At 42.5% G+C, this 26,497-nt stretch overlaps 1 protein-coding gene across 2 annotated transcripts in view; it reads left to right on the top strand.

Moving 5' to 3' along the window:
• The window catches only part of LOC147888956 (L-arabinokinase-like), a 284,402-nt gene extending 262,989 nt beyond the window's left edge, over positions 1-21,413 (top strand). The window contains exons 27-29 of one of the 2 annotated variants that reach the window (XM_087393000.1): positions 7,191-7,262; positions 10,919-11,122; positions 21,091-21,413. In XM_087393000.1, the coding sequence (XP_087249126.1) occupies positions 7,191-7,262; positions 10,919-11,122; positions 21,091-21,237 (423 nt within the window). In that variant the 3' untranslated portion in view covers positions 21,238-21,413. The remainder of the gene's footprint in view (positions 1-7,190; positions 7,263-10,918; positions 11,123-21,090) is intronic. The other variant, XM_087393001.1, reaches the window with a different exon arrangement.
• The last annotated feature ends 5,084 nt before the right edge of the window (positions 21,414-26,497 follow it).

The raw sequence follows: 26,497 nt of genomic DNA, 5'->3' as shown, positions 1-26,497 counted from the left end.
CCTGTGATGGACGTGTCCAAACCTGGCATGCCATAAATCAACTTGGAAAGTGTTTGCTACAGCCCATTACCTTATGATCATAAGGCTGAGCATCAAGCTTGTATAAGCCTCTGTCATATGTGCCTGTTGCTACAACCTCATACCCTTTCTTTGGATCCTTGATCCTGCATTGGTTATGCTGAAATTTGACTAACATATGTTGATCATGGGCAATGTTTGAAACTGAAATCAGATTTTGCCTCAAATCTGGAACATACCAAACATCTCGGATATACTTAACTTTCCCATTATGAAGCTGAATGGGAATGTCCCCAACTCCGATGATGTCTTGAGAAGCATCATTGGCACATGTAACCTGTCTGTCATGAACAGGTGTGATGCTCTCAAACCACTCCTGGCGAGGAGTCATGTGCTTAGTAGCACCACTGTCGATATACCATGTCTCACTTGCAACAAGGGAAGCATCCCTTGATTGATTTTCAGCATTAAAATCCCCCCTGGCATTTATCTTCTCACTAAATGCAGCAAACACAAAATCTCTATCACCTTGGGCAAGATGAGCTTTACCATGTGCATCTGAAGCACGAGTTTCAATGGGGGCAACAAAATTACTGCTAGAGCTGTCTCTTTGCCTTTTATTTTCATTGGCAATCCTTTTCTGACACTCTGCGATGTAATGTCCTAGCTTCTTGCAATAGTTGCATTTACCCTTTTTCAGATTTTTGCTTGAACTGCTTGCATTCCCCTCCTTGGGTTGAGTTTTATGGCTGTGTTTTGGCTCAAACTTTTTCTGAAATTTGCCCTTTCCACCCATGGCAAGCGCTTGCTCACCCTGACGAGAGGCTTTGGCAAAATTTGAGCATCTCTCCTCTTCCTGCAACAAAAGCCCAACCAACTCTTCGAACGAGAGTGGGGCTGCCCTAAGAACAATGGTCAATGAAGTGACGCATGTGCCATATGAGGGCGCTAAGCTATTGAGAGTAATAGAGACGAGCTTCTTGTCTTCTATTTCCTCATCTATACTTGCGAGCTGATCACGTAGATTAGTGATCCTGGCAATATGATCAGTGATGCCTGGCCTTCTTACATCTCGAGATCCTTGAGCTGATTTGTCAAGGCAATGGCCCTTGCCTCATTCTTAACATGATACATGTTTGCCAATATTTGCCATGCTGCCTTTGCATCCTTGCACAACTTGATAGTCGTCATAATGGGCCTCTTCACATTTGTGACAATCAAAAACATCGCTTGGGCACTGCGGCGGTCAAACTTCTTCTACTTCTCTGTTGATGCTACAGGACTAGCAGGAGGGGCTGTAGCATTCTGCTGTCTGCCTATAGTCTGACCTGAAGAAGCTGTGTTGGATGTAGATGAGCCTGCTGGCCTCAACTCATCCCCACTAACAATATCCCAGAAGCCCTTACCAACCAAGATGTTCTTAAGCATGAATGACCACAAGGCATAGTTTGGTCCATCCAGCTTGTCACCCTTGGACAAATTGCCAAAAGTGTCAGAAAGAGTCGACATGATGCAAAATGGGATACCCACAAGCTGCAAATGTACGTGCAAAAAGAACTGCAAGTCCCAAAAGTGCAATTGGCTGCAAATGTGCCAGTGCATTTGCAGATACTCTGCATTGTTGGGTGCATTTGGAGTTACTTTACAATTGTGGATGCCTTTGAGCTCCAGTGGATGCATTTAAGCACTCGTGGGTGCGCTATTTTAGATTTGGGTTGTGCATTTTCAGTTTGGGATTGCACTTCAAATTGCAACAGAGTGCAGTGATTGGTTTATGCCATTTTTGCTGTGATTGCATTGTGCAGTCAGTGGCATTTCAAAGCAACCAGTCGTACTTTGTATTTGCAGCAAGCATTTGTTTGGGATTTGCCTGAGTGTGCAAGAGTATGGGTTGCAAAAACAGTCCCGAAGCGAAACACACAGCTCAAAACACTTACTGAAAGCGCACCTTGACCACTTGCAAAACAGTCCACTGACTGTGTGGGCAAGTTGGAGATGACAAAGGAGCAAAAGTGAGCTTCTTGGAGCTAAATGAAGTTATCGGGAGTAGTTCTGAACACAATACATGTGTAGAGAAGAGCCTGGAGAAGTATGGATATGCTTGGAGCTGCTCGAACACACCCGGGAGAGGCTAGACCTGAAAAGGATCCACATCTGAGCAAAAACGCCAAAAAATAGCCGAAAACTACTCGAAATCACCTTCTGACAAGTCGCACGGACTCCTAGCACTGTCGCGCAACTGTACGGACAGACCTACGGATGTCCGTACAACTGTACGGACAAAAAAACATGATTTTTTCCCCCGGCATGAAATGGTGCGGGACAGGTTTGTTTGTATGTGGGCAGCTCAGAAATTTCGAAAAACGTTGAAATCGAACCTCAAAAGGTCAAAAAACAGCCACAGAACTGTTGGATCTACCTCAAACGAAAGCTGGAGAGCTGAATGTGAGAACCAGGAACGCACACTGGAGCACCAAGCTTGCCGGAGTTTGGAAGCAAGCGCGGGAATGGGCTCTACAGACGGAAGCGCTCTGATACCAAATGTAGGAAAAAAGTGGAGACAAGTTGTGAATACAAGTGAGCAAGAGTGCACACACAAGAAAGCTCCAATAGAAATGTTCAAATGAAACAATACAAGTACTTGGTATATATAGTACAAGTACTAGTGGTCAACCATAGGGTTGACTTTATGCTTACAACACCATATCTTTGTAATCTCTTACAATGTCATCAAATCGAAAGAGCCCAATAAGAGTCTGTCTCTTGTAAAATACTTGAGGCCCCGAAAGAGAGAGCCATGCTACCGAGCCCTAAGTCATGAAGAAAGGAGAACGCATATATGTGCTCAAAAGTCTAGTTCTCCCTTCCAAACGATCCTCCCCTGTCCAGTCCCATAGGAAATGCTAAATATAATCATCAGCTAAAAGGCAACGAGGACAAGAGGAATCTGTCCCGAACCTCGACCTCCACTGGTTCACTACAACCCTCTATGAAAGAGAGAGAAAAGAAAAGAGTGATTTTTATATTCTTGAGGGATTTCCATCAAAAGCCAAGGCATCACCATCTAATCCTTGTAATCCCACAACTTGAACATCTGGAAAAGCCTCCTAGCCGTGTGTCACTAGAGTGAAGTTTGTCACCCTGAAGAACCCAATCCAAGGATATGGCTGCATCAATGTGTTGGATCCTTTCACTCCCTTTGAGGTGACTTACTAACTGGAATCTGCAAAGGCATTTGAATATCGTACAAGAACCAACAGAGGAAGCAGGACCTCTCTCCCAAGAGGACCACTGCATATAGTGAAAGGTGCCTAGTGGTCTCCCATGCTCATCAAGTATACAATCATTCCACATGACGGGCTACCTGTCAATCTCTTAGTGAAGGGGGCAGAGTGCTTTTGAATCTGGCCCAAGCTTTTAGGATCATAGTTAGAAGAGAAGAGGAAGGAACTTTGAGATGGGCTGATATAAAGATCCATCTGATGCTATCATTCCAATCTCCACCAGTGCAAGGAGTGCACGATTGTATGCATCTAATACATGAATCCTTCCAAGGTTCCTATCTTGGCAAGATATGTAGTCTGACGGTGACTCACGTGTCATGGGGTTCTTACAGGAACGTTGATGGAATACTCCTCCAAGCTAGTCTGGGTAGAGAGAAATGCATGCAAGTGCCATCCACTAGTGTCACTCTAGCGACTCCTGGCATTCACAAAAGGTAGGGGAGAGGGGAGTGGAGAAGGGGGAGAAGAAGGGAAGAGAAGAAGAGAACATGGCATTCACAAAAGGCACTATGAGGGAACAAGAGACAACTCCATAGAGGAGAAAGAGAGCTTGTATTCCAATGTGTGCAATCAACAAGTGAATACCAAAGTCAACAATGTTGGTAGGATGGGATATTTTGTTTGGTGATGTGTTGGTTCCAACACCGGACTCCGCTGGAATTGGCACGGCATGGCATGAGTGATTGCAATGGCTAGACGTTGGGTGGATGGATGAGAGTTGAGTACTTGTGACCTTTTAAAGGAAAACAAGAAAAATAAAAACAAAAATCTAAGACGTAAGTTAGTAGAAAGAAGGTGTTAGTACGAATTGATGTAAGAACCTAGTGGTGTTAGTGTTAATAGAGTAAGTATGGTGTATTATCATGCTCCTCCTTAAGTCCCATGCTTTTTTGATTCTCATCAGACTACGTCTTTGACATACCATGTTTTGACTTTTATTGAATTCTCATCAGAGTATGTCTTTGATATACCATGTTTGGACGTATGAAGTTGTGCATGACATTTTAGCTTGCTTCTTAGCATAGAAGCTCTTTTGAAATTCATTTTATGGTAACATTTCATTAAGTGCTTTGCTTGGAAGTTTTTTTTGAGCCCAATAAGGTTGTGGTGCTACTTGGAGCTTTATTTGTCTGATTCATCAAATCTAAAGGAGTTTGATAATACACCATACAAACTCCTAAAAAATCTTGGATTCTAGGAAAGGCCTCTAAGTTAAAATTGATATTACATTGGGAGGCTCAAATGGTTACGTGGGTACTTGCGTTAAGTAGCAAAAAGAAGAAGAATAAGAAGAAATAAAAAGGAGGGAGATTTGAAGTTAGCTTCCTTGCCATGGCTGAAAATGAGAGTGGACACAACTCTGGACCCTCTACATTGACGGGGGGGTGAGTAACAAATTTTTTGGTTTTTTAGAAGCCTGGGGCATTACACATCAATGCACAGTGCCATACACTTCGTAGCAAAATCGAGTTGTAGAGCGGAAGAATCAAACTTTGATGGAAATGGCCAGATGCTTGCCAAATGGCAAGTCTTTGCCCAAGTTTTGGTTGGATGCAATCATGTGTGCCAACTATGTGCTCAATAGAGCATGGGCATTGAACACAACCACTCTCTATGAAGCGTGGGCAAGCCCGGAGCCTATGATATCACACATGCGGGTATTTTGGTGTTTGGCATATGCACATGTTTCCTCTCAGTCGAGACACAAGATGGAGGAAAAAGTATTGAGGTGCATATTCATTGGCTACATCTCACAAAGAAAGGCTATAGGTTGTACCAGCCTAGCACAGGGAAGATTACTGTCAATCGAGATGTTTTTTGCTGAGCATGCAACTTTGCCTCGGCTAGACTGCCGAGAACAGTCTTCTGTACATCCAATAATAGGTTATATAAAAATTAACAACAACTTATATTGAGCAGAAATTGAGCAAAAGATCTTACATGATGCCTATGTTTAGCCTGATTTGCCACAGCTTGATGATCATGCTATTGAACAGACAGTTGTAGAGGGGAGGGATGCCATTAAACAACAGAAAACTGTCCACAGTTTTATATCAGCTCTTGTGGGGCTCAAATCTCTGAGCTTCTAGGAGCTCACCCCTCCTCATGATGCCCATGTTTAGCGTGATTTGCCACAACTTGATGATCATGCTATTGAACAGGCAGTTGCAGAGGGGAGGTCTGTCATTAGGGACCCCCAGATTGAAATTGAGGCCCTATTACATTTGGGACTGTTATATGATGATAAGTCTTCATTGGTTATGCATGCTTTTATGATAGTGATTGGGCTGGTTGTTACAACACACGGGTATCTCTTAGTGGCAACTATTTCATGCTTTGGCTCTTCATGCATTTCTTGGTTTAGCAAGAGGCAGCCTTCAGTTGCTACTTCTAGTTGTGAGACTGAGATTAGGGCAGTCTCTACAGCTACAGTGGACTGCGTTTGGCTCCGTAAGCTATTTGCAGATCTTTATGTCTACCAGACCCCATCTATCACTACTTCTAGTTGTGAGACTGAGACTGAGACAGGGCAGCCTCTACAGCTACAGTGGACTGTGTTTGGCTCCATAAGCTATTTGCAGATCTTTATTTCTACCAGATCCCATCTATCACTATGTTTGAGAGTGAGTATTAGCTGGAGATCTATAGTTTTCCTATGTTCCAACGGAGGATAACTTAGCGGATCTCTTCATGAAGGCTCTACCACAACCCAAGTTTTGAAGCTTTTTGGCAAGCTTTAAACTTAGTACTACCTTTTGTCACGTGACTCTGCTCTCCCTGTACGATCATAGGTTGCTATATCCATCACGAATGAACATATGCAATCATTATTTAGTTTTCAGGTATTCTTGAGATGTATCCAAGACACTTCAGCCATACCATGGAGGGGGGTTTGTTGCTAGTGTAGCCCTGGTATGGCCTTGTAGGCTCGTTAGGACACTTCGTCCCTTTGAGACACCTAGAGGGCTTTCAAATTTGTTTGGAATTACAAGGTTAGCATTTTCTCCCTTTCTTGAAAATCGGCCTTTAGAGCATAGACAGCCTTCGAACTTTATGAGCTGCAAATTTCTCCCTAAGAATGTGCAGCAATGTATGTGTTCTTGGATGGAAGCAATCATAGTTTGAACCGGTGTTTACTCAACATGGTGAGATGATATAAAGGGCAAACTCTAGCGAACGAATTTCATGCTAAATTTTAAAACGGCATCCATCTGGCAGAATCAAATTGGCTGGTGTGAAATTCTGAGGAATCCAAGTCATCTTCCTTGGAATTCATGGTACATTGGACGAAGTGTCCTTTCAAGTATGTCCACTTCAACCCAAATTTTGGATAGGTGCGCCTTTGATAAACTGTTGTGCCTTAAAGGATAGGAGGCCATTTGATTCACCAAATTGGAAGATGCCATTGTTTCAAGATACATGAAGATGTATGTTCAAACGGAATTTAAGTCCATTTCCCAGGCTACAAAATCATTCATTAGGCTAGGTTTATGCCAAGCCAATAGAGATGTTAGAAAATCTCACTCCTCTCACTTTGCTGTCTCAAAGGTTGCCATTCTCATCTCACATCAAGAGATGTCTTTTTATGAAATCTAGTGCACAAGAGGCTTCCCGGTCTCTGCAATTAAATCCTTGGAACACTTTGATAATTTCAAATATGTAGTATGTTTCTTTACCCTTCTAGTTACGAAGAATGTAGAATTATGCTCGTGTTTTCTCTCATGGAATTTGCTTACTGCCTCTTTTGCGTACCCTTTAAATTTTATAGTGTACTTTAGATTTCTTTTAAAATTTGAATAACTAGGCCATGTTTCTTTTTCATCACTGAAAAAAGATATGGATGTGCCATAACTCATTATTACTGACCATTGGTTTCTGTTTTGCTAGGCTTTCGCACTTTTGTTGACTGCTGCTATTTCCGATGAGCAGCTCCGATCATTGGGAGAGCTTATGTATCAGGTATTATATCAGCACCAATTGAGTCTCCATGCGATTTTATTTTGGATGAAAAATAATCAATTAAGTATGAAAAATGCCCCAAGACCAAGTGCTCAAGGCAAAAGTACACCATGGATAGCATGAACAAAAATCTAAGAGGGTCAAGTCCAACTCATCAAAATAGCCCGGTCAAGAATTGAGGCTGAAATTGCCACCTCAAACTTGTAGCCAACTACGAAATGAAGGGATAGCCTCTCCACTCTATGAGAAAGATAGTCCTCTTGGCAGAGGCAGCTCCACAAGACCCCTGCATACTCAACCAAATGATCATTGAATTGTGTTTAGTGTTTATCCAAATGCTAGCCAAGGTGTGAGATGGGTGGACCGGGGTGCCTCTGTGCATTAGGATCTCCATATATGCTAGACTGAAATGCTCGCTATGATATCCCAACATGTGTCCACCAAGGCATGTGCAGGTCTATATAGAGAAGCGGGAATAGCATTCAGAGAGCATGGTTGAACCAAATAATGTCAACGCAAAAGTAATCGTAGATTGAAATGAAGAGAATGTGGTGGCTGAGTCTACCCTTCACATCCGGAGTGCCAACAAAAACTTGGTACAAAAACCCTTTGTATAAATGGATGCCAAAGTATGTGGGGGTGTGTGGATTTGTATGTGTGAGAGCATATGTTTATACTATGGTCTACACCCACCGTTGGGCATTGATGACATCAATTTGGATGTCATAGCAGCTAGCCCCTACTATGCATGATGGAGTTTATGATTTTCAACTTAATGAGAGTTTGTCATGAGCTTGAAACTGCACTATGTTGTGTTTTTAGAGGATGAGTTTGGGCATGTTCGTGGATTCATCTAGATATAAGATGGGGCCTTAGTCTTTGATGTGCACTTGAGGGTAGGGTATCTAGATACATAGATGAGGATATTCTTGCAAATGCATGTTTTGAGCATGTTGTCAGGATGGTGGGAAACACAAACCAGTGTTTATTGGCTTCTAGATGGTATTTAGACTCCAGCCCGCGACTCTCGTCCGGAGGACATGGTCTTGCTTTCTGAAGTGTCCCCATAAACTACTTGCAGTGGGATCCCAGGAAATGGGAGTAGATTGATGTAGGAAGCCAAGAGAAAAGCCTCCCTCTCTTCCACTAGGAGGTTTCATCTTAGTGTAAGGTTGAAAGCCAGAGCCTCTCACTGGGAGGGGTTTCAGATTTTGCAGAGCATACGGCTTTGGAAGTCTGTCAGGAATAGAAAGTTTACTCTTTTCTTTTGGCTTTCTATTCATGGAGGGATTGCACTAAATCGGTGGAGGTCCATGATTTGAATACCCTCTACTTGCTCGCATTGCCTCTTTGCTGAGGAGTCTATTTAATCTTGTTTATGGGATAGCAAATAGGCCAGGGTTGTCTGAAAGGGAATTGTGAGACCTCTAAGTACCGTCCCCTTTCTTCATTACCTAGGGCTTAGTGGCTTGGCTCTCTCCATCTGGGCTTCCTTAGATGCATATCTCCTCTTGGTTGGATCTTGCTGCAGACCTATGACTTGAAGTGGGATACTTGTCCTAAAAAAACTCCCCATCCATCTTATGCGATGGTGAGGTCTCATTTTTAAGGACCCATTCCAAGGGTAAGGCTTCATCTAAGGTGACTAACCATCTGATTCTGTGTTCATTTGGAAGGTTTAGTGAGGTCTGTCTTTCATTTGAACCACTGCATGTAACGGGAAGCACCGAGAGGTCTAAAGTCATTTCACACGATAGGCTGCCTATCAATATCTTTAGGAGAGGGGATCCTTAGAAGATTAATCCTGAAACTCCCCAACCTTTCACGATGGCAGCCATAAGAGTGGTGGAAGGCAACTTGAGGTGTGTGGACATAAAGATCCACCTGGTGCTGTCCATCCAACAACTACTTGAGGAGCGGAAATAGGAACTATGCATCAAATAAAGAACTCATTCCAACGTTCCCGTCCTGGCATAAAGTCTCCTAACCATAAACTTGCAAAGCAAATTCTTCTCCTGCCAAACTGATAGTGGCACACATGCTTCATGCGCCGGCTCCTTGTCAGAGACAGGGTGGCGTACAAGTGGCGCACATAGTTACAACACACTAACTCAACGCAAGCTGGTTGTTGTTACAGAAGACATGAAGAGACGGAGCGGCGGGATGGCTAAGGATGAGAGGACAGCCAATAGGGGGAAGGAGGGAGATTTTCCCGTTAGGGAATGACGAATGTGAAGAGAAGAGATAAGAGGATGGGGATTTATTCAGCATTGTACAGGGTTTGATAGAGGTAGAAGGGGAGGCTAGAGCTATGAGCTTGCCTGTTGTATTGCTATGTTGTATTGCTCTCTTGGACGAGTGATCTCTGCTTCATCTCTGAGGCAGATTGGTGTACAAGGTTCCATTTTCATTCTATGTTATGCATCTAGTTCGCACTGTGCCCTCTATGTCTACTGTGTCTTGCATTGTCTGTCATTCTTTCCTTGTCTCCTCTTAGAGCTAGTTCTTCCTGTTTCGAATCACAGCACTCCCCGCACCTTCTGTCTCACCACATGCGATCCTTATGCACTGTAGTGTCGTACCACCCACTCCACACTTCTCACATCAGTGGCCTTAGGCCTCCGGTAACACCTCCAAAAGTGAGCGGACCTCCCCTTCAGACAATTTATGGCAATCAAGGTGGGACACTGCTGGTGTTGAGTAGCAAAGAGTGAAGTGGTGTTTTAGGACCTTAGAAGATAGATTTTAAATAAGCATCAGCTGAAAAGTAGAAAATCTAGTAATAGTTTCCATGGGAAAATGTGTAGGTGTGTTTACAAGTGAGAATTTTAGAAAGACATGTTAGAAAGCATTTAACTTTGATGGACTTTTACCCTTAAAGCTTTGCTTCGGTGGAAGTGTTTGGCTCCACATTTGGCTACTTGTCCTTAGTCTCTAGGCTAAAATTTTTAGGCTGTACTGATTCTACGTATTGCCAAGATATAAAATTTTCTTCTCCTGGTTTATAGGCATGGGGGTCAGAGCATGATTGTTTGGTAATGTTTCTGTGGTTTCTTGCAAAATATAACATCACATAGACTGGAACATTCCCACTATTTTCACTTCGGAATGCCATGTACCCTCTTTTGCAAATTTTTTAAATCTCTGTCTTGTTCTGTAGGAACTTACCACAAACATGTGCCAACACAATTGCCAAAAGCTACTTGCCTTATCTTCTTCCAAACTGACCTCCACTTGTTTTATGTGTTGCTTTCTGAATTCCGTCAGGGTTCCCAGTTTTGCATGTGTCAATTCTGTCGGACTCATAGTCTTCATCTGTGCAAACATACTTGCACTAATCTTGTGTCAGAATTTGGTTTGTGTAGTCCTTTTCAAAAGATATGCTAAATCCCCAAAAAATCTCACAGCCTTTATGCACAAGGAGATTCTTGTAACTGACCCAAAAAACTCTTCGATTCCTCCAAATACCTCCAAAAAAGGCATTCTCTATGTCAGTTTTTGTTGCAAAGATGTTCCATTACCCATAACACTATTATTTATGATACCTCTTGATGTTCCGAGTCAGTTGTCGAAAACAATGAACAAAAAAAGGAAGAATCCAAAATATAAATGATAAATTTGATCTTTGAATTCCTGCTTATGATTGATTTATGCAGTCACACAATAGTTATTCCAACTGTGGACTGGGATCAGCCGGCACAGACCGCCTGATACAGCTTGTGCAACAAGCACAACATTATAATATTCAAGATGGAGATAAGAGTATGCTATTCGGTGGGAAAATAACAGGGGGTGGTTGTGGAGGGACTGTGTGTATTCTAGGACGGACCAGCATGCAGACCACTGAACAGATATACAAGGTCTTGTTACACTCTTTCCCCCAAAAAGAAATGGTTCTGTTACTTGTTTGTCAATACTTTCTAAAAATAAAGAAAGCTAATGTGAAAAAATAATATTCAATATTCACATTTTTAGTAAGAGCACACGATCTTGCACAAGAGGTGGCCTTAATATGACTTTGTAACTATTAAAGTTTTGGTTCAGAAAGGCTTGTTTTAATTTCCACATAAACAAATGCCTAATATTACAAACTGAGTCTTCAACAGATTTTGAGACCTGAATGTGACTCAAAAGTACACTCCACTACACAACTTTAATCGTCTCCATTCCTAGTCTCCTGTAGGCAAGCTTTATTGTCCACCTTAGAATTGTGCTCAAGGTGCCATGGATATTCCAGAATGACATCTGCATCCTGCATAGGTGGAATACAAACATTATGTCAGGCAAATACCGCTGAATATGCACATGAACTTGCCCACAAGCTAGCTGATTATTTATTTATAAGAGATACTTTCAATGTCATGGTGCAGAAACAAATCCCCAACTGGCTGATTATCTTATTATAAGCGATGCTTTCAATGTCATCCTTTCGATTATAGAGAAAGACAATGACCCTAACTCTAGGCACCCCATTGGCCTTAGCCGCCTCCGTTGAAGAAGAAGGCATGCCTGGAAGGGGCGGGATCTTTGTGACCACTCCAAAGGAGGCTCCAATAGTAGCAAGGTGCCGATGGTACACCTGAGAAAAGCCGGGTAGTTGGATAAAAAGTTGTGACCCAACTGTCCTCCTCAATAGGATCAAAACCCAGAATGAAAGGTGATAGAAAGATCCTTTTGGAGGCTAGCACCAAGGGATTAGCCTCAAGCACCGAAGCTGTGGTCTCAAGAGAATCAAAAACCACCCGGAAGAAGCCTCGACTAAGTAAGCGTACTTTTGACAGAGGTGAGGAGCGAGGTCTTCTAGTAAGGTCACAAGCATCTAGTTCCTGGCTTGCGATCTGAAAGGACGGGACCCATGGATGTGAGTGAAGAGCAAGGTGGAACTTTCTATCTCCACATCCTTTTTTAGCTACTTCAACTCATCTTTTGAGAAAATAATTGTTTTCGCGGCTGGTGAAAGCAGACGAGAGGATTGACTGAATGTGTATCCATTCGCCAATTGAGGTGAGGAGGACAACTTGAACACGGTGAAGCTCTATCCGACACTCCTTGCTGCAGGTGGGGCTGCAAAAAAGAAGCTGAAGCAAGGCAGGGTAAGGGTGGGAGAAGGGGAGGCTGAGATTCGTTTTGGAGCTGCAGGCTGACATTTGTTTGGAGCAGCAACACTTCTTGTATCAAAATTGTTTTTTTGAGCAGCTAAAGACTGGAGCTGAAATTCATTTTTTGGAGCCGCCAAAGCCTGGATCAAAAAGAGGGCGAATTTGCAAAGAGAGCAGCAAGGAGAGGATGCAAATTTGCAAGAGAGTGCATATTTACTTATTAGAACTAATCCCAAACTCTTATAGACCTTGAGTGAAAGCAAAAAGCTATAGACATCTGAGAAAGCACAAAAAGCAGGCTGAAAAAGCTATGAAAAACTGAAAAAACGAGTTCTAATATCTTATTTTCTAATTGTAGTATTTGATGGTTATTCTAGGTTAGAATAGTTTTAACGAAGTATTTTAATCCTTTGATTTGGTCTCTTTAATTTTTTTGCCCCATGACCCTTCTACCCATGCACACAATTAATTAAATTGATAGGCTTGGAACAAATGCGCATCCTAGGTTTGTTAGGCTCATAACGGGACCTGGACAACTCAGAATTTACCCAAACTGAATCCATTCTTTAGACCTTGAGACGTGCTCTATATAATGGTTCATGTGAGTGATCAAGGTGCTAAACTTAACACTCAAATATTAGGGTTCTGAAGATCACATCCGCGTCATGGTTAAACACTACATGATCTTGATCTGCCCTCATTAAGCTAAGCACATTGCCCAACACACCAAGGCTCACCCCCAGAGTCAATCTGAAGGTGTCAAAAATATACCATGGGTACTAAAGACCCATCGCGTGTTGGAAAACCCTTGTGGATGTGCGAAGCATCATCAAACTCGTACGGCATGTTAATAACTTAATATCAGGTGGAGGGTGGTCCTATAGGAAAAGTGAAACGACTTCTAACTTCATGGATGTGAAGTCCACCTCATGCACTACTTTCCAGCATCTTGTAACTGGATGAGACTATCATGGATCCATCCTGAAGATGACAAATCACACTAAAGGTGATAGAGTCACGTTGGAGGTAACTTAGACACGCTGAAGGTGTCACGAACACACTGACAGTGTCATGTGCTAGCATAGTACATAATGTGGTCACATTGAAGGTGATTGAAGCTATACTAAATATAGCATACATGGTGATCAGCCATGTAAGACCTCTCTGTTAGAACATGAAGTCAAGTGTTAGTGTGTCCTAGAGTCCTAGGGTGTCCTACAGTCGTGTGGGTGTGAATGTGTCTAGTAGGTGAGCAATTAGTGCCACCTCCTACTGTTAGGGGTGTGAGAAGATCAGGCTGCCCAGCCTATAAATGAGGCTCTTGTACTTGCTTATGAATCACTCAATCTCAATCTTGTGCATTGTGCCTCATCCTATTTCCATCATGTGATTGCCTCTCTCTCTCCCTGTTCCTGGTTCCTTCATGTGTTCCTGGTTCCTTCCTGTGGTATCAGAGCCGAGGCTTTCCCTAGCTCCCCTTCACGTTGCCCATCCACATTCTTGGAGGAGAACGATTCTGCTCCTCTTGCTGGTCTCTTCCTCCATGACAGTGAAACTGCCTGCTTCTTGAAGACAGATGCTATTGTTGCTGGAGATCTATGCCGCTTCTATCTCGCATAGATCTGGTCTGATAGTCACGAGCTGAATCAAAAATCGACAGCCATCGACTATGAAGCAATTGCAAAATGTTTCTGACCTGCTGGAGATCACATGAAGACTTGCCTTGGGGGTTGAGAGTCGTGCAACATGCTGTTGCCTGCTATTGATGATACACCATCACTCCTGAACTTGCACTTGGAGGATTCTGCCACCGTTCAGATCTATGTGGTCATTTGGAGGAGGATCTCCCATCGTTTTTTCTTGCACCTGGGATGAATGTTGTTTAGCCGATTGATACCATTTGAACGTTGTTTCAAGGGGCCAATTCATAGATAGTTGTGATGCTTCAAAATAAATGTCAACGGATTCAAGCATACTGCCTCTGGCGATGAGAAGAAAATAGGCGATGATCTTGTGAACACCCGGGCGACAAAATTCAGATATCATGGCTACTCTATCATCCCCAGTTAGTCGTCTCCTCTAGCATGTCATTTCTGAGAAAATGTTGCTCTTGACAAGTTGACCCTTTCCTGAAGCATTCTCTACTTGCAACGACCTGCAGCTGATTACCTTCAGCTTCTTATTTTCTGAAATCTCCCTTTCTCCTCTACAAAATCGATAGTGAGGACAAATTTGATGCACTAGCTCCTCACTTTTTGGGGATTTTCTCAATTTCATTCTCTGTAAACAAAATCGAAGCATCTAGCATGTGAAAAATTGGGGCTTTCGTGAATTTAGTAAACATTCATCTCTAAATCGTACAATTCTTTGGAAATTTTGCTGCATTAAGCAAAATTGACCACATTTGAGGCCACTTACTCAACATTGGTCAAGTGTGAAAGTCTATCTTTTTTGGTGAGGCATGATCTTCAACCCGTTGTGGCTCTCAATGATCGCCATGGTAGATGGATTATTATGCAATGCTTGATTCAAGGATAAATTTTTGAATTTGCATCGGTTTATGCTCCTCAATCTTCCAAAGGTCAAGCGTTGATTTGGGATGCCGTGCATAATTATCCGTGGAGACATTATGCATTCATCTGTGGTGATTCAACAATGCTCTGCAACCGGGAGATAATACTTTGGGCCACACTCATATGTTGGCTTCTGAACAGCAGGCATGGTCTGACTTTTTGGTTCAGCTGCGTTTGGTGGATCTCTAAAAGGAATTACAGCCCACATTCCCAGGCCATACATTTCAACACAATGCTCAATCTTCCTATCACGCACGCCTGGACAGATGGTATCAGATTGATCTGCAACATTGTGATGCCTTTACTTGTCAACTTTGGGTTAATCATGCCTTCATGTATTCTAATCATGCACCTCTTTGGTTGAGGCTATCCATGCATGACTTTCCTGATGGCAAATTGCCTTGCAAATGGCTTTTGTTGGTGAATATCAGTTATCTGGAACATGCTGATTTTAAAGCTATGGCTGATGCGATTCAGCCTCTCTCTTCTCAGATGCTTTTTGATCTGGATTATGCATGACAGGCTTTTGTTGCTCGAATGCAAGCTGTGATTTGGGATTATGGTAAATCATTTATGCGAGCCACACGGGAGACTGTTGTACATGCTAAACTCACTTGCCAGACTCTGACTAAGCTTAGTCACCTTCGGCCTTTGTCTTCTGATGAAAGCGTGCACTTATGTCAAGCCAAATTCTACCTCCAATCAAATGATAGAAGAAAGCTTGCTAAATAGGAAACCCGATCTCAACAAAGGGCTTTTTTGGATAAAGGCTGCTCTTTGAAGTAAATTTTCAAAAGTTTGCATTACAAACGACAGGCTGCAAATATTTTGAAGAGACATGGTAGCTAGCTAGGAACGGAATGGAAATATGGAAAGCATAATGAAAGGCAATATGGAAAGGAAAGAAAGTACAAGTGCAAGGCAATAACCAAAAGACTTATAATGTATTGATAGCTTGATGTTGACTTATATAATAGACAATAGACTAGTACAACACTATATAGTGTGACACTAGACTCTAGAAAGCCATAGTGTATATGGGATAACTCCCAATATGACACGTGGCATGTCTAGGACTCACTAGACTATAAAACACACCTAGACCACCTAGAACACTCATTTTAGACTCACTTTGGCTTCATATTCCAACATATTTGTCGGGCCTGGATGCCTCATGGTTCTTGGTCATCATCTCGCTCTGAACTTGCTGATTTTTGTATGCAACACTTCTATTCCCATTTTGGAAATGTGGACTTTTCTTCTCGTGAGATTTTGTCTGCACGTTAGCTTCTTTTACAGCATGTCCATCCAATTCTTTCTCAAGCTCAGGCCTTGGAGTTGGAACTTCCCTTCACTGAACGGGAATTTTTAGATGTAGTTAAATCCTGTGGTAGATGGAAATCTCCAGGTTGGGATGGCCTCATTGTTGAATTCTTTCTTGCTTTTTGGGATAGCCTCAAATCCCCTCTCCTGCAAATGGCTAGTTCAGCTTGGAAAAATTAGCAAATGCCCCTATCATGGAAAAAGGGGCTGGTAAAGCTCCTTCCTAAGAAGCAGATTTTTTATTTTATCACTGATTGGAGACCAATCATGCTTATGCCGGTCATTTACAAGGTCATAGCTAAAATGCTTGTTGACCGTGTCAAAGGCTATCTGCATGATGGGCTGCATCCTTCTCAATATGGCTTCGTTCCTCGTAGGCACATCATGGACAATATTGCCATTGCTTATGTTGGGATTGAATATGCCAAGTACACACAACAGGATGTTTTACTCTTACAAATTGACATTGCCAAAGCTTTTGACACAATTCAATGGGAGTTCATCTCGCAAACAATGCAATCCTTGGGCTTTGGAATAAAAATGCAGCAGTTTATTTATTGGCTCTATTGGGATAGCAATGCTGCTTGTATTCTTTCTGGAGACATCTCGGAAGAATGGGCTCTTCGTAGTTCGGTTCATGAGGGCTGTCCCCTTAGTGCCTTACTGTATGCTATTGCTACTCATCCTATGCTGCAATACATTGGTCATCTAGTGGCTACAGGTTATCTCCATGGTTTGGAACTGGATGAAAATCGCAGCATGGTTGCTTAGGCTTATGCTGATGATTCTTTCTTTACTGCAAGGAATACTCCACCTGATCTTTTGGCTTTGATGCAAGCTCTTTCAGTTTATGGTTTGGCAGCTGGCCTTCATGTTAACTTTCAAAAGTCTAAGCTGCTTCCATTGCATCTTCAAGACTGGCACAGTCTCTTATGGCCAGGGAAGACCATCCCACGGTTCGACACCTTGGTTATCCTTTGGGGTGGGGACTTACTCGGTGATAGCAAATTGATTGGGTTCTAATCAAGCTCCGGAAAAAGCTTGAATATTGGAAATTGGCAACCTAGTTTTTACATATTCGCCTCCGAATGGTGCAGTCCATGCTTGTTGCATATATTCAACTCCGAATATGTAAAGGCTAGGTTGCCAATTTCCAATATTCAAGCTTTTTCCGGATTGTTGAATATATGCAACAAGCATGGACTGCACTATTCGGAGGCGAATATGTAAAGGCTAGGTTGCCAATTTCCAATATTCAAGCTTTTTCCGGAGCTTGATTAGAACCCAATATTCAAGCTTGAATATTCAACCCAATATTGATTGGGTTCTAATCAAGCTCCAGCAAAAGCTTGAATATTGGAAATTGGCAACCTAGCCTTTACATATTCGCCTCCGAATAGTGCAGTCCATGCTTGTTGCATATATGCCTTTGATCATGTTCACCACGGCAGACTTGATTCCTTTATGTCTGCCATTATGGAGATCTTTTGGCGTTCTAAACATGGCAGAAAAAGTCTCAGACTTCTTTCGATGCATCGAATTTGTTCCTTTAAGATGCATGGCGGTTTGAATATCACTAATATGTAGGTGCACATCCTTGCTCACAGGGGGAAAATGTTGCTGCAATTTTTGAAAGGTGATCAGCCCTGGGCTCTCATGATTCAATCACTGCTCACACATATCAGTACTCCTACTTTTGGTCATTGACAACCCACTCAGTGGGATTTCTTGTTTGGGTGCATTGATGGCACTTTGCATGGCTGCCCTATGGTCTCCAAATTGCTTCTTGACTGGAAGCATATTCTGTCTCACTTGGAATGGCATGGTCGACAGTCTTTGATGGGTAATTCTTTGCGGGCTGAAAGCATTCACTGGTCAAAAAATTTTCAGTCTTCGCTTGCTTTACAGAAGCCTCGCCGTTCTTACTTTATTTCTTTTAAAGGGATCAATACTGTTGGTGATGTTATTCATGATGATGGCTCTATGCTTCCCTTTTCTCTGGCAGCCACACAGTATGGTTTGGGTTCTCATTATCGTACTTTGTGGCAGCAAATCACTTGTATGCTTTCACCTTTGGCTCCAATTCCCCCTTTGGAACTTCAAGATAGATTAGAGGATTGGACTCTGACTTCCCTTGGGTCCTCCTCTCATCCTTTGAGGCTATCTCAGATTACTGTGCCTGCATTATACAAAATCCTTTTGCCTAAACCCTAGGTTTCAGGAAAGGGTAATTCTATTTGGCGATTGAATCGGCCAGCTAAGTGGTGGAGGAAAAGACTGCGGGAACTTTGGGCATACAAGCTTCCACTTCGGTAACATAGTTTTTAATGGCGAGTGCTTCTGAGAATTTTTCCATCTGGACAGTTGCTAGCCCATAGGCACATTACTCCTGCTTTATGTCATCAGTGTCTAACCTCTCAGGAGACTCTGCCTCATTTATTCTGGCATTTGCCGGTCTTCTCGGTAGTTTTTGGATTCTCTTCGACAGCGGCTACGAGCGAGATTCCCAACTCTTCTCTTCGGGAAATTTTTCTGGCTCTTTGGCTTTCATCCACACCGACCGGAGTTTCATCTTTTCTTTGTTTGGGCTCGCTATTGGGCACTTTGGACTTTATGGACAGACCGCAATTGTGAAGTCTTTAGTGATCTCAATTTTTATTTGTTTGCTTACTTTAAGCATTCTTTGCAGCAATCTTTCTTTGATTGCTTGCAGACTCGCTAGATAGATCAGGATGTATATTTGGCTTATATTGAGATCTTCAGTTGATGTATTTTCTAACGCCTCTTTTTTGAGGTGACTATTCTTGTAATATAATCAATCAAAGTTTTCACTTTAAAAAAAAAAGAGTGTGTCCTACAGTTTTGTGGGTGTGAATGTGTCTAGTAAGTGAGCAATTAGTGCCACCTCCTAGTGTTAGGGGTGTGAGAAGATGAGGTTTCCCAACCTATAAATGAGGCTCTTGTACTTGCTTATGAATCACTCAATCTCAATCTTGTGCATTGTGCCTCATCCCGTCTCCATCATGTGACTGACTATCTCTCTCCCTGTTCCTGGTTCCTTCATGTGTTCCGAATCCTTCACTCTGAACTGTGAATAACCATGCGTGATGTGTGATGTCCTATCACAAGAACTCACACAAAGAAAACTCGCACGTGTGGTCAGTAAATATGTGATCAAAATGAATGAAAATAGGATACAATAATGATCCAAAAATGTAGTGTAGAAAGGTGTAGATATGTTTCAAGAATTGACACTTAGTATCAAGATTATCCTTGAAATTGGTGTCTCGTGTGGATGTAGACCTTACTTGTTTCCCACTTGGAAGGGGAACAAGTACGGCGGATTACTTGATGGTTTCCCTAGCCTTCATATCACACGTGACTCTCTCCTCCCCCATTTAAAGCAAACCACTCATACCTATCATTTTTTCTTTCTGTTGTCACACACGACTAGGTCTTGATTCCCCTGCCACCAATCACATCCAATTCCACTTTGATCACGTGACACGTCCTCGATGCAGTGTATGAGAGATATCTCTTCTGTGAGCTATTGGATTTAGATGATGCCTGACTTTGCCCATTCTTTGACCCTTTGATATCAGTGATCCATGCATGACTCCTCTAAATCATTCCATGCACGATGGGATCTACACCCAGCCCTTCATTTGATAACATGCCTCATAACTTGTGGTATGATGAGGATTGCTGAGAGATAAGAGCTCAACTTACATGGGAGAAGGCTTTGGGACATTTGATAGCATGCGAGATGCAACAGATCTCACAACTACTTAGTCATTGTAAGAGGCGAGCTTTCCTTTCACCCGACTCGACAAGATGATCCTGAATAAAGTGACCATAGAAACAAAATATCATTTATTCCGGATGGATGACCTCATAGATCGTTTGTTGGTGTGACATGCTTGACCAAGCTGGATCTATGACAAGGTATCTTGAGATCCGTAGAAGAGAATGTTCCTAAGATGGGGTTTTGTATATGGTTGAGGCATTATGAGTTCTCGGTCCTACCATTTGGACTCTCGAATATGCCCGCTACTTTCCAATGGATGATGAACCATATGTTTTGTTCGTATCTGGGAAGTTTGTCATCATGTTTCTTGATGACATACTTGCATATAGCCATAGTTTATGCGACCATCTCCACCACAAAGAGAGAGAGAAATGGGGCATGTGGGTAGGGGCAAGCAGGCAGCCCCATAAGATGGATTTAGAAATGGAAAATTTGTCCTCTCTTCCATTTGTGTGAGAACTTGGCTCTGAGTTGAGTGAAAAGGTGAAGGGAGTCCTAGGATCCACCGTTTGGAGAAACCGATGCGATGTAAGATTCCCTCGAAGGAGATTTAGTCCACTCTATCATATGCCTTCTCAAAGTCAAACAAAAGAATGGCCAAGGCTAGTGGCTTTTCTTGGCCCATTCAATTGCTTGCTAAAATGAGAAGACATGGTCAAAGATGCTCCTGCCCTATACAAAGCTGGTCTGATTGTCACGAATGAGGTTAGGAAGGAGTGGTTGGAGTCTGAGGTGTACTTCCTTGGCCAAGATTTTGTACTGTGCCAAGGAGGGTGATAGATGCACAATATAAGCTCTATGTACACTAGAGATAGAGGACCTCTAACCCCTTGGGAATCTTGGCATAAATCTCATTTGCAAAAATCTCAGCTTTGACCATAAAAGGCATTGCCTCTTCTAGGCATTCAGTTGTGCACCTTACTTTTTGAATGTTTTGTTGTTTTAAAAAAATATTTTAACATTCGGTGTCCACTCATTTTCTAAAACATAACTTATGCTCTACTCTTACGGTTGGCATTTTGTAGATCCAGCAACAATACAAGGCTGATACTGGCCATCTACCATTTGTATTTGAAGGATCCTCTCCTGGTGCAGGGACATTTGGATTCCTCAGAGTCCGGCATAAACAGTGTAGCATTTCAAGTGGTAACCCTGACATTTTCATTAAATGATCAGTAGAACTTTTTGTAACAAAAAATTACATATTTATCCAGTATTAGAGGTGGAATGGAGCCAATATAAGCATCAACTGGGTACTATTTTATCTTGATGCAGGCTTATATTTTCTATACCTTGGAGCTCTTGATAGATTTGATTTTCCTCTTTGTTATCTTGTAATGCATTTGTGACGGTATTGCATGTGGATTAATAATCTTTTGTGTTTCTAATTTCTTTGATAACTCCTTTCCATAATTTTCTTGTACATATTATGTCTTTTATAGTATTTTTGTTAATACTTTGTCAAGATTGTGTCATCAGATAAACTTCCATGGCATTGCTGATAGTTCCATTTAAATTTCTAGAAAATAGAAAATAAACATGAGTCCACTTTAGCAGCAAGTGATTTGTTGGTGCTGCTTGCTTGCTTATCATTGGCTGCCCTGCTTGATGATCCACATATTCAGGCCTTAAGGAAAATGCAATAATTATGTCTGAAATTGGGTGATTGTAAGAGGGTCACACTGCCTCGTCAAAACTTGTAATTGCAGCCCATGCTGCTACACTATCTCCAAAGTCTTCGTTGTGTCATAAAAATTATCTTGCAGAGAAGAAAGCTCACTTTTCCCGAGCTGGCTTATTATGTTAGCCAGAAAATGAGCTAGGAACATGTCGATTAAACTCTTTGTTTTTGGACATTATGTGAGATCCTTCCGCTTTTGTTAGCATTTCAAATAATATTCGTGTTCTTTTTCCCTTGAATGATTGGCAATATTGAATGTTCATCCTATCAGGCCACTAGATTACGAGGAACATGGTGGAAAGATGGAGAGAGAGAGGGTAGGCTAGGGAGAGAGGAAGTGATACTCAAAAGGAGACATAATGAAATGGAAATGAAATGACTAGAGCAATGAACAAAAATGAGAGTACTCACATGTAGACCAAAGAGCTTGTAGCTTGATACTTGATTAATTTGATACTAGACAAGTCCAGCTCTTATATAGAGGGCACACACATATGAACACCTATGCATATGGGATAGCGCCCAATATGACACGTGGCATCCATAGGACACACCGAATGTGCAGAAGAGGCTCAAAAAAATGAGTGAAAGTGCTCAAGGAAGCTGCCCAGTTGAAGATGCAAATCGTGGGCAGGTCAAATTAGATTTGTGAGCACCAACAAATCGAGGGCACCCGTGAATCGGGAGCAAAGTGAGGGCAGCTCAACTCAGTGGCTCATGCGCATTTGGAGAGGCAATGAGTAGCAGAGATGGCGTACCAATCGAAGCAGTCACCGAAGTGTACGAAGATAAGAGAAATGATATTTGACTGTTCGGGACAATCAAACACCGCAATATCGCAATGTCAGAGATGATGAGGTGTGAAAAGAGTCTTCCCACTGTCGAAACCCTCAAGTCAATGTACCGGAGTGTCGGTACAGTCGAAATGACTTGTGGGTAAGCTCGGGAAGCTCAAATTACTGGTGGATGTCACGGGAGTTCAAATCTGAGCAAAAAGTGTCAAAAAGTAGCCTAAAACTGCTCGGAATCGCCTTCTGACAAGTTGTATGGACTCTTGACATTGTCGCGCATCTGCCTACAGAGTCCATACGGACAAAAAATAGGAAAAAAATTTCTCGAAATGGTGCGGGAGAGGGTCGTTTATGTTTGGGCACTGCCAAAATGTCAAAAAACGTCAAAATCGAACTCAAAAGGTCAAAAAACAGCCATTGGACTGCTCCAAAACAAGTTTTTGGCGACCAACTAACGAGGAATGTCCGCCAATGCTGAGGGAGAACCACAAACTGATGCGGGAGTGAGCTGAACTCACAAACGAGGACCGGGAGCAATCACTAGGACACTGGAGTACTTGATGGGGCGAGGAACCATGGCGAGGCTAAGGGAAGGGAGGCTCTACCTTAGAGGAGAGGGGATCTTCCATTTGCGGGCTTCTCTCATCCTCTAGATAGAGTAAGAAGAAGAGGAAGGTAGGAACGGAGACTCTGATACCACATGAAGGAACATGGCAGAAAGAGGGAGAGAGAGAGGGTAGGCTAGGGAGAGAGGAAGTGATACTCAAAAGGAGACATAATGAAATGAAAATGAAATGACTAGAGCAATGAACAAAAATGAGAGTACTCACATGTAGACCAAAGAGCTTGTAGCTTGATACTTAATGTATTTGACACTAGACAAGTACAGCTCTTATATAAGAGCACACATACACATATGAACACCTATGCATATGGGATAACTCCCAATATGACACATGGCATCCATACGACACACTGGACTAGAACTCACACTAGAACACACATTGTTGGTCCACTACTTGGCCAATTGGTAGCTGCATGATATCCGGTCATAGGTCTCAAGTCATCCACATATTATTTGTTAGGAAATGGAGTCAATTTGAGTGACTTTTAGTGTGTTTCTATTGAGTTCTAGAGTAGTACTATACTACTTTATATCCTAGAATGCCACGTGTCACTATGGGACTTATCCCATATACATTTGACACTTAGAGTGTGTGTGTGCCTATCCCGTGTGTGTGTGTGTGTGTGTGTGTGTGTGTGTGTGTGTGTGTGTGTACAGGATTATCACGGTCTCATTCATCATCACTGCCCTATATGGGTTGAGGTAGTGGATTTTCTGGATTATATGAGGGCTGAGTTACCAAGTCTGGCAGCTACCTTGGGGCAAGTTGTATGCCCATCCTGTCCTTCGGGTAATCGAAATCAGTTTTGTGTTCTTTGGGATACAGATCACCCAACCCCTCCTTCCATTGCGGTAGAGGTGGAGGATGTTCCCTTGGGCGAAAAATATTTTGATTTGAAATGGGGAGTATTTAAAGGTGCTTGTTTCACATGTCATAAGTTTGGCCACCTAGCCTCACAATGCCCTGCAGTCCTGCATCAGCTCCCACCTACAGCTATTGCTTCAGAAAATACTTCCCCTCCAACTTATGGTCCGGGGCCTAAGGCTATGCCTAGCAAATTGGGTGATGTGGCATCTAAATCTGTCCCTCCCAAAGAAAATGTGGTTCAGGTTTCAGCCAAGCAAAAGGATAAGGGAAAGGGCAAAATTTCAGAATCTCCTGCCTCTCCCCAAGGTGCCTGGCAGCAACCCAAAAAGGTATTTGCGCTCAAGCCACAACCGTTACAATCTCGGCATTGGGATGCCTCTACTTCCACCCCTGGTCAGGCCTCTACCCCTGCTGATAGCCTCACCTCTCAACTGTGGGTTGATGTGCTCAAGAAGGGCATCCCTGTATGTGACAATGATGAGGATTGTAGAGCTAATGATCCAGGAGGCCAGGTGGACCTTGATGTCATGGCTGAGGCCTGACAACTTCTACTTTATTATGCTTTTTGGTTCGACTGTACATATCTTCTATGTCTACTTCAATCACTTGTATTACATACAATGTTCAAGGTCTTTGTAATGTCAATAAGTGGAGACTTTTTTGGCATTATGTACATAGAATGCATCCCGATGTAATTTCTTTGCAGGAACACAACCAACACTTCTTGGCTGGCCAGCAAGGCCACTTCGCTGGTTATGACATATTTTATGCTGGTACAATGCACTTTTCGGGGGTATGCATGCTGGTGAAACATGATATGCAGCCCACGGTTGCTTACAATGACTCCCAGGGTCGCTGGATGGTGATCAGATGCACCTATCATGCTGATCTTTATGAAATAGCATCTGTCTATGCCTCTCAAACTTCTGCGACAAGAGCTCGAATGTGGGCCTCCCTCAAACAATATCCATGGTTGTCTAATGCCTTTTTGTGTGGAGACTTCAATAACTCGCCTGCCATTCAAGACAACACCACTCATCGTTCTCACATGATCCCCACTAAGCTTCGACATTGGGAGGATATGCTTTCTTTCTTGCATGCAGAAGATTTATGGCTCTCAACAAGGGATAGAGATATGGGCTATACATACCGTCACAATGCCTTTACTCATTACTGGGCTCAACTTGACAGATGGTATTTGTTGCATGCTCAGCAGTATGCTAGTTTCACATGTGCACTATGGGTTGATCATTCCCTTTTGTTATCTGATCACTTTCCAGTATGCTTGACATTATCTATAGCACGTTTGACAGATGATATGCCTTTTTTTGTTCGTCGCCTACTCCATGTTAATAGTGCTTATTTGCTTCATCAACAATTTCAGAACATGGTGAGAGTGGCTGTCCACCCCCTCCTCTTACATGCTCAGGAGGACATGGATTTCGCTTGGATCAGTCTTGCCCATCGTTTGCAGGCTGTCATTCAAGATTACGGACGGAGTTACATGGGAGACCTCAGGCTTAAGCTGAAATGGGCTCAATCTCACAAGCAACAAATGGATGTAATCAGCTCTTATAGACAGCTCACCTCCTCTGAACAGGATTCTTGTGCTTATGCGGTTCATATCATCCATCAAAACAATCTTCGCAAATTAAAAAAGTGGCAAATCCGAGCTCGCATGAAACCCCTTTTGGATAAGGGCTGCTCCTCCAAAGCCTTCTTCAAAAGCCTGCATGCGGATAGGCGAAAGGAGGATATTTGTAGGATCAAGCAAGATGATGGCACCTGGACTACCTCCAAATCAGAATTGGAATTGCAATGTTCTAGTCATTTCCAGCATCTCTTTTCTCCTCAGCCTGATCATTCAATGCAAGTGAATGCAGCTAGGTCTCAATTTCTTATGCATGTTCAGCCTATATTGTCTCCGGAACAGGCTCATGAATTGGAGCAGCCCTTTATGCTTAATGAACTGGATGATGCTTTGAGTCATTTACGTAAAGGCAGCTCTCCTGGTTGGGATGGATTGACTATTGAATTTTTCCGTGCATTTTGGGGTGATCTCAAGAACACGCTGCTTCTTATGATCAATCATGCTTGGGCAGAACAATCTCTTCCTCCTTCTTGGAAACATGGTCTTGTCAAATTGATCCCCAAAAAAAGGTTGTGTGAGATAATGGCTGATTGGCGGCCCATATCTCTTATGCCAGTCATTTACAAACTCATTGCCAAAATGATTGTTCTCAGGATTCAATTTATCTTGCAAGCAGGACTTCATCCCAGGCAGTATGGGTTTGTTCCCAGAAGATAGATTACTGACAACATCTCCAATGCTTTGCTTGCAATTGAGTATGCCAAATATTCTAAACAAGATGTTCTCATTTTGCAAGTGGACATTGCGAAAGCATTTGATACTGTCCATTGGGATTTTATTTCTCATACTATGCATAAATTGGGATTTGGCCCTCGG

Source organism: Dipteris shenzhenensis, chromosome 21, assembly GCF_047967505.1.
Source record: "Dipteris shenzhenensis isolate YYH24624 ecotype China chromosome 21, Dip_SZ_1.0, whole genome shotgun sequence".
Taxonomy (NCBI): domain Eukaryota; kingdom Viridiplantae; phylum Streptophyta; class Polypodiopsida; order Gleicheniales; family Dipteridaceae; genus Dipteris; species Dipteris shenzhenensis.
Note: the sequence above shows the minus strand (reverse complement) of the source record. Positions and strands in the feature narration are given on the sequence as shown.